At 39.1% G+C, this 8,502-nt stretch overlaps 1 protein-coding gene across 1 annotated transcript; it reads left to right on the plus strand.

Annotated features, from left to right (window-relative positions):
• Nucleotides 1–894: 894 nt before the first annotated feature.
• LOC148160142 (protein Lines homolog 1-like) lies at nucleotides 895–7,416 on the plus strand. The gene is made up of 6 exons (XM_088004089.1): nucleotides 895–1,864; nucleotides 1,940–2,029; nucleotides 2,978–3,110; nucleotides 3,300–3,866; nucleotides 4,835–5,018; nucleotides 6,057–7,416. Exons 1-6 carry the CDS (start codon nucleotides 1,544–1,546, stop codon nucleotides 6,709–6,711), a joined length of 1,950 nt encoding a protein of 649 aa, XP_087860215.1. The 5' UTR covers nucleotides 895–1,543; the 3' UTR covers nucleotides 6,712–7,416.
• Nucleotides 7,417–8,502: the final 1,086 nt, after the last annotated feature.

Below are 8,502 nucleotides of genomic sequence, written 5' to 3' on the forward strand. Positions count from 1 at the left end.
CAGTAGGTGCTGTAGGGCTCAGTTATGATTCCCTGCTAAAATCCTACAAAAAATGTTGATATGAATGTAAAAATGAGCAAAAGAGAAGTTAAAAATATAGCTAAGCTGTATGTAAAGAAAAAAATGGCAAGATCAATAGGGTGAAGAAGTCAAGGTTTGCTGTTATAATATTCAAAAGAAAGTGGAAGAGTTTAGGAAAAGTGATAAAATTAGATATTTGGTCGTTCTGTGCTGAATAGTGCAGTTAAAATCTCCAATAAAAATTATAAAAGTGATTATTATTATTATTATTATTATTATTATTATTATTATTATTATTATTATTATTATTATTATTATTATTATTATCAGGGGGTGTATTTAAATTTGTTTTAAAGATTATAGAGGTAGAAAATAGATTCTGAGCCATATTAAAATTCTCAAGGTGGCTATAATTCATCCAGTTGTTTGCAAATCGCCATTAGAAAAAAAACAGGAAAAAAAAAACACTAATGCAAAGGGGGCCACTGGAACCACGTGGAGTTATTGGTTTTAATAAAACAGGAAATGAATGAGAAAAGGCAAAAGCAATGGAAGAAAGATTTGGGCCAAGTACTAGACTGAATAGAAACCTTTATTTTGGGGAAATATTTCGGGGGGTCAGTTTGAATACTGTGATGAAACAATATAAAAACTACTAAGGAGAAAGACAATAATTGATTCAAATTTAAATACAATTTAAGCTATACTAGATTTACTTGATCTATTTAGAAATGACTCAAAAAAGTTAGTTATAATATTTCGTTATCTCAAATGAACACAGCTGATTACTATACCAGCCGGTGGCGGTAGTGCAACAATTTCGTCGTTTGCCAACCGCCAATAAACATCAAAGAAGAACAAGAACAAGTAGGTTGGCTAAGGAGGCTATTATAAAAGAAGATATTGATATGCCAGCAAAGTTATCTAAATTTGAAGGCAAAAGTATAGTTTGGGGAGAAAGCAAGAAGATATGGAAAATTAGGTGGGATAATAAAATAAATGGAAGACATTTATATAGGATACAAAATACAGTTGATGTAGTAAGGATCAGAGGAATAAACAGGAGGGAGGAGATAAATACGGGCGCAGTTTTTTTAAATGGAACTCTGTAGTTGGTGTGATACTTTAGAAACTATGGAACATGTTTTTATTAGTTGTAGAAAATATGCAAATCAAAGAAGATTATTAAAAACGGAATTAGGTTTTAATAGGGAATTGAAATTTGAGAATGTGGTTGATCAGTTAAATAGTATTGAGGGGGAAAAGAAGATTTTTCGTTTTTAAAAAAAATACTGGGATCTTTTTGAGAATTTGAGGTATAGATATTAGGATCCAATAGATGGCAGTAGTACAACAATAATGGATGCAAGCTGCCGTTAAAACATAAAGAAGAAGAAGAAGAAGAAGAAGAAGAAGAAGAAGAAGGAAAAACAACAAGAAGAAACCCATCAGTGAAGAAAAAGAGAAATCAAATGGACTTGATCAGATGTAGCTATGATACTATTTTTCTCTGAGCGGAAGGATGGATCTCCCGGAGAGTCCCGGGCCGTCTTCCATCAGAGAGCTGTCTCACTGCTACCGGGCTCTTCTCGGAGGAATTTGTCCGAAACTAAGCGGTGGTGAGGTTGCGAGGCTGCTGTTTTCTGGCGTTTGTGGACAGGTGCCGGAAAGGGACACGCAGGAAGGCGCTGAAACCGCGTGGGAGCTGATCGCCTTCAGTCTGACTCTGCTGAGGAAGATCTGCTGCGGGTTGTCCGCTCAGAGCCTGGATGGAGCTGTACGGGGCCCCTGGAGGGACATCCTCAGCCTTCTGTTTGACCCCATGGACCTCATGTCTCAGCTTGTAAGTAACCTACTGAGTGAAACCACAGACAAACACGAGAAGACGTCATCATGAAGAACCCGCTTTGGTCCTCAGGTGCTCCACTTCCAATCTGAGGATCAGGTGATCTCACATCTGGCTGCAAAGTCTGCGTCTGTGTGTGTTCTCTACCTTATCAGCACATCAGTGAGTAGTTCATAAAAAGGAAACGACTTTTCCATAATATTCTTATCTTCACGACTCCTGCAGTGCTGAGCTGATTCTTGTCAAATAATGAAACAATCTATGTTCTGGTGGAACATTGTAACAGACTTCTGAATGTAGGTGCAGTCTTTCTTTGTTCCACCTCGCTGTAAATGGGCCATTGTATAAGGGAGTAAATCTCTTCCAAAAATGAGATTAATGTCAGAAATTTTGACCTTTGAATTTTTTTTTTCTCTTTTTTTTAGAAATTGTTGAGATTAAACTGAAAATTTCAGATTTTTTTTTCTTTTTTACTTTACTCATTTTTCTAACAACACCTCTATGCTATCATACTTTTCTGCTGGTCTGGGGAGCATAATAATAATTTAACAAGTTCGTAATACAGGTTAAAAACTAAAACTGCCACATTGTCTGAACTCAAAGACCATTACACATTTTAATCTGTTAATCTTAAAAGTGTGGGAAAAATGACACATTTTCATTTTGTGTAAGCAGAGCCTTTAAACACAGATAAAAAAAGAGAGCTGCATTCAGACTTAGGTTGTTAATCTGATGGCCAGTTATTAAAGACCGCCTGTTAAATTTGTGCATAAATCTTTTTTTTAATTTTTTTTTTTTTATGGCTGTGACTCCCACAGAGACATTCTGTCTCTCAACGTGGCTGGATTGCTGAGCTGCATTATCTCCCACAACTCTCCATCACAGCTTTTGATTTCCTTTTGGGATAAATAAAGTATATTTAATTTATACTGGATCGAGTTTAATGGTGTTTTCAATAAATTGATTCCTCCACTTTGTATCCTGCTGCTGTTTCTTCTCCTGAACCTCCAGCCCGGTTTGTGATCCAGCTACACAAACAGTTAATACTGGTACATTCTACTCAGTGATGATTTGTTTATTTTTTAAATAAAAAGCTCTCCACCTCTCCAGGGCGCAGTGAATCCTGTTTGGCAGAAGCAGTGTGTGCAGGCTTTCAGCAGCTCTCCTCCTGGTCCTGAACTTGACGCCTGCCTTTGGTCTCTCACTGAAGTCGTCAAAAAGCTCCTCAAACAGTCGCATCAAGGTACTTCCTGTTGGTTTCAGTACATTCTGCTTCAGTCTTCAGGATCACTTAGTTCCCTTGTGGGTATCTCAGAACAAGTCCTGCAGTATTTATTCTGTGCTGCACATTGCTCACCCCTCTGCCAACCACTGAGTTTCTCTGTTTTTGAGTCTAACGTTGCGTCTGTCTAATATCCGTTTCCTCCATCAGTGCTCCTTGCAGAGGTCGTGGCAGCGTTTGACTGCAGCCTGACTGCTTTGTGTTCTAAGCTGCTTCCTGAAGAGAGGACAGAGGTTGACTTCAGTGGCTCCTGGAGAACGACATTCTGCTTGATGTTAGACCTGCTGGAGGTTCTGACTGCATCGGGTTTCGTTTGTGGAGCTGGGCTCAACCTGAGAAGCCAGAGGATACCTGCAGTACAGTCTGCAGCGCTCCTGATGACCGTCAGCTGCTGCTCTGACTACTTTGTGAAAAAGCGAATCCTGCTTCTGCTCAAGAGAGTTCTGCTTCAGAAGCTGGGAGAGGACTGGTCCCTGGAGGGAGTGGCTCTGTACGTGCGGGAGCACAAAGATTTGCGTGCTGACCACTGTGTGCTGGCTCAGTGTGTCTTACAGGCAGTGGCTACTGACTGGCTGCAGAGCCTGCAGGTGGAACGGGCCGTGTTCTTTGGAGGGCGAGAAAAGGAAGGCCTGAAACCGGATGGCTCCATGCTGAGGGCAGTCAGTCTGGTTCTTCTCAAATCTGTAGAGCTTCACCTCCAGACAGCTGCTGCTGCAGGTCAGAGTTCAGCTTTGTGACTTCATGTTGTGGGTCTGGACAATGGTGATCTTAGCACTGCTGGATTACAACTTAAGTTCTGCATGGTGTTTGTATGTTCTGTGCATGCATGGATTCCCTTTGCTCTCTCTCCAAATACATACATGCTTGGTTAAAGCTGCAGTTTGTAACGTTTATAGACATGTTTTGTTTGTTTTTTACATATTTGATATCATTTTCACTATGTCATGAGACACAATCAGTGAAAAGATAGATCTCCTCCCTGTGCTCCTACTGCCGTCTGCAGAAACAACCAATCAGAACCTGGAGGAGGGTTTCAGCGGTGTCAATCATGTACTTGCTGCTAAATGTGATAATGGTGGAGAAACAACTTACTATTCCAGAAAAACTGTTTCTCCGCCATCATTGGTGGCTGTGCTAACTAGCCTGAACACTCTGATGTCAGCAATAAGTTTTAGCATAGCTGAGAGCAAGGGGAGGGTGTGAGCAGGATGTACACAAGCAAGACTAAGACCCTCCTCCTGGCTCTGATTGGTTGTTTCTGACTGAGCAGTGTATTCCTGCAGATGACAGTAGGAACACTGGGAGGAGGAGCTGTTTTTTATTACATTATTTAATTTCCCTCTGGGATTAATAAAGTATTTTTAATTGAGTTTAAGTTATGCTTTGAATTGAGGATTATCTTTAATTCCATTAATTCCTTTTGCATTTAAAGACCGTAACTGTATCTCGGATACAGTTGCGGTCCTACTGCAGACTTTTTGTTTTTTATTTGGTATAGACCTTAGAATAAAATGTTAGAATTGGAAGTTTAGGCCTTTCTAAGAAAACCTTTAAATCAGTTTTGGTCAGGAAAAGTCTGATCTGTACTTCTCCAGATCTTGCTGAATTTCAGAGACTTAACAACTGGAGTCTAAAATCATGTGTACACTTTGGGAAGCATAATGATATTTCTGTGCTCCATGCAGGTGTGGACAGAACCTCAGAGGCTGACTCATATCTACAGAGTCTGTGGTCCTGGTTGAGGAGGTTGGATGTCTCTCAGACTGAAGTCAGTCACTCTTGCAGTTGGATCAGCCTGCTGTTTGGAGAACAGGATGATGACCTAATGGAGGCAGCCAGTGCATCTCTGCCAATATTCCTCAGCTATAGGTAAAACAGATATTAGCTGAGTGTGTCATTTACTTGTTTAATTGCTTTCTGACTAAATGATGCAGAGTGAAGCCCAGATTTATTCACAAACCTGGCTGAGTTAGATTTCAAACTATTTTCACTTAATTAAGAAGTTTGTTTCTGACAGGAAATGAGTTGGGCATCCCTCAGACCTCAGAGAAAAAATTATTTTTTTATACCTATAAATGTAAAAGAGTAACTTATAGATTCAGTTTATTAAAAAAAAGCCTCGTCAAAAATTATGTTAACACTCGGCTACAAAAAAAAATTTTTTTTGGAAGTTGTCTGTTTTTACAGCTGAATTAAGACTATTTAGAACCACTGAATCAAAAAATGACATCCATTTTTCTCAGTCAGGTCAGGTTTTTATTCTAATTTGATTTAGAGAAATCTGATCTTCTGACTAAATTGGTGACATTTTTGTGGCATTATCAGTTCATTTCCATTAATATTTCTCATCCAAAAAACGTTTTAGGAAAACAAAGTTTTCTAACAGAGTGTATTAGTTAAATATTGCAAACTGGGATTTCTGTAAATTGAATAATAAACACTGATAAGGGTAAGTACATGTAAACTGGCCTGATTGAGGAAAACCAATGTTATTTTTTAATCCTGCACATCAAAATGATCCTAAGACATTTGAAAAACACAAGAGTATATTTCTTTGGTTGTTGACCAGTGTAATCAATGGAAAAATATATTGTTGTTACACTATTTAAGCCCCTTCTTATAACTGTTGGCCAGTTATAAGGCTTCTGCTGATCTGTCTTTGATGAGATCCAAGTCTTTTAGGTTGGAAGGCCTCTGTACTGTCACCCTAATCTGTACCTGTCTGCCTTAAAAAATTACTTCCATACACTACCAGGGGTATGAATAATATTGGGCTTAGTTGCAATCCAAAAATGTTAAAGTTGCCCATCTTTAACAGAAAAACTGTAAAGAAAGTGCTGATTCCTTAGACATGAGCGCTCCTTCAGGCAGGGAGGACTAACTCCCACCGGGACTCTTGTCTTCCAGACGCTGTTCAGGCTGGTACGGTTATTCAGTGCTGGAGGCAGCCTGTGCATCTGGATGCAACCCTCACTGCCACTTTGTGCTGCTGCTGCAGAGCCTGTCCTTTGACCACAGCATCCTCCTCGACTTCCTCATCTCCTCTGAAACCTGCTTCCTGGAATACTTTGTTCGCTACCTAAAGTACCTCAGAGAAGATTGGCAAGGCTTCGCTGCGGCGTGCAGTCACAGAAATGTGAAGCGTCTTGCTGACGCTCATGGCTCTGAGCCTGGAGGTTCTGTCCCACCACTGGAAGGCTCCAGTTCAGGCATTGGGCTTCGGCTTGTGGAGTATGACAGTTCTGACGAGTCCAATGAAGAAACCTCTGATGGGCACAAACAGTCTCAAACCACAGCTGCACTGATGACGGACAGGAGCTCCAAACTGAAAACCAAACCCTGTTCATCAGTGATACAAAATGAGAAGGTGTGTCCAACTGCAGCAGCCGTGTTGGAGGAAGAAACATTAAATGTGTTGGACAGAGCCGTCTTCTGCCTGTCAGAACTCAGACAGGTGGTGACGAGGCTGCAGACTAAACAACTCTTTCCGTACAACCCTTCATCGCTCCTGAAGCTTCTAGCACAAGTAGAGAACTGTTATCAGAGGTCACCACTTTCATAAGGTGTTTGAATGAAAAATAAACTTTTTAAAAACTTCACTGGCCTTCCAGAGTAAAATATTTTTAACTTGAGGTGTTTCACTTCTATGATTTTAGTTTGAGAGTCATGAGAAAGAAAGGAGCACCCTGTCATTGCAGGGTTACAACGATGGGGTGCAGCAGTAACTTCCTACTATCAGTGTGAGAATGAAAAATGACTGATTTCATGTAAAGCCTCTGAGTGTCCTCTCAAAAAGCTGAACAAAAATAATGGCACATTTAGAAAAACACTGAACAAGCAAGGCTTGTTTCAAAGTTTTTGTCTCTAACGCTGATTTCTTATTTTAACATTGTGAAGCTCTACTTAGAACCTTCTTATGATCCAACAGTGCAAAATGCAAATTCTTGCAATTTTTGGACTGGTCTTAAGATTTTGATCAGGAGTGTGTTTTTCAGCCGACGAGTTCTAGCTTCAGAGTGATTCAGCAGCTGAGATTGAGTCCAAAATCCGATGAGAGATTCATCCGTGCTGCAGTGAATCCGTCTTTCTTTAAAGATATTTCCCACTTCTTCCTCACATCGTGTCTTTAGGAAACCTTCGAAACAAAAACGGAAGATTTGGTACTTGTCGTTGGACCGTGTTGCTGTCATGTCTGATCAAAGTGTTTATTACAAAAATGTTGGTCTTTCAATATTAGTGGTTTCAATAAAAGTGGTTTCAAAATGCCTAGATTTCTACCTCGTATTTTCTTTAGGCAATTAATGCAGCTAACGAGGTCGAGGGGTCCTGGCCCAGTGAAGGGGGCGCTATTTTCTATATTATCCACGGCCTTCCGTTTTAAATTTCTTTTTAAATCTGTGATATATCTTCATTTTTAAGAAGAATTTTCACTGTCGGCATGTATTTGAACTTCTCTCTTTTATTTACTTCAGCACAGCTCACAGTTTTTAACAAATTCTGGAGTTTTCGGCGTACTTCTAAATCTGCTCCTTAGTTGCATCTTTTTTGGGCCTTCTACTGCCTCTAGTGGCGTGGGGTAGTAACACAACTAATTTAATTACATTATTAAATCAGAATATCACAACGTCTTTATTATTTACTGCCTGTCTTTGCTGGCCTTGTCTTGAGTGTTGCTATACTTGTACTATCTTCCCTTGATTTGTCGGTTCTTGCCCTTGTCTGTCTGTCTTGTTTATTCATTACTTGTTAGAAACTGTGGAGTACTCACTATTTATCCCAGAAAATGAATTAGAACAAACTTAGAAACTCACTATTTAGACCAATACTTTACTTTTTAGTTTATTACTAATTTCAGAAATTGTGGAGTGCTCACTATTTGGACCAATACTTTTAGAATTACATTTTAGGTTATTATGCAGAGAGTCTCCTATTATTGTAACCCAGAAAAAACATTAAAATGAAATTAGAATCCAGAAAAAAAATTCTTCCAGATCAGGAACATTTAGTTTTTATTATTACTTAGAAACTGTGGGATACTCATTAACTTATAATTATCTAGCAATCCAGAAGAGGAATTAGAACGAACATAGAATCTAGAAAAAACTACTTCCAGAACAGGAACATTTACTTTTAAAAATTTGAACATACTTAGAAAGTACAGAGGATATTTACTTACTTACTTATGCTTATCTAGAAACCCAGAACAGAACAAACTTAGAATCCAGAAAAAACTACCTTAGCAACTACTTTTTGGACAGCTATTCTTCCAACCCAGAAAAGGAATTAGACCAGAGGATACTTATCTATATTTATCTAGCAACCCTGAACAGGAGTATCTAGTTTATATACTTTG

The sequence above is a fragment of the Poecilia mexicana genome, unplaced genomic scaffold (genome assembly GCF_051168715.1).
Source record: "Poecilia mexicana isolate PSO_F unplaced genomic scaffold, ASM5116871v1 scaffold_3, whole genome shotgun sequence".
NCBI classification, from domain to species: Eukaryota; Metazoa; Chordata; class Actinopteri; order Cyprinodontiformes; family Poeciliidae; genus Poecilia; species Poecilia mexicana.

Bases quoted from the DNA above. Each gene is read 5' to 3' on its own strand.
- LOC148160142 (XM_088004089.1), top strand. From the start codon at position 1,544: ATGGATCTCCCGGAGAGTCCCGGGCCGTCTTCCATCAGAGAGCTGTCT. The intron at 3,111-3,299 runs GTACTTCCTGTT...TTCCTCCATCAG, and splicing joins CCTCAAACAGTCGCATCAAG to TGCTCCTTGCAGAGGTCGTG. The intron at 3,867-4,834 runs GTCAGAGTTCAG...TGCTCCATGCAG, and splicing joins CCAGACAGCTGCTGCTGCAG to GTGTGGACAGAACCTCAGAG.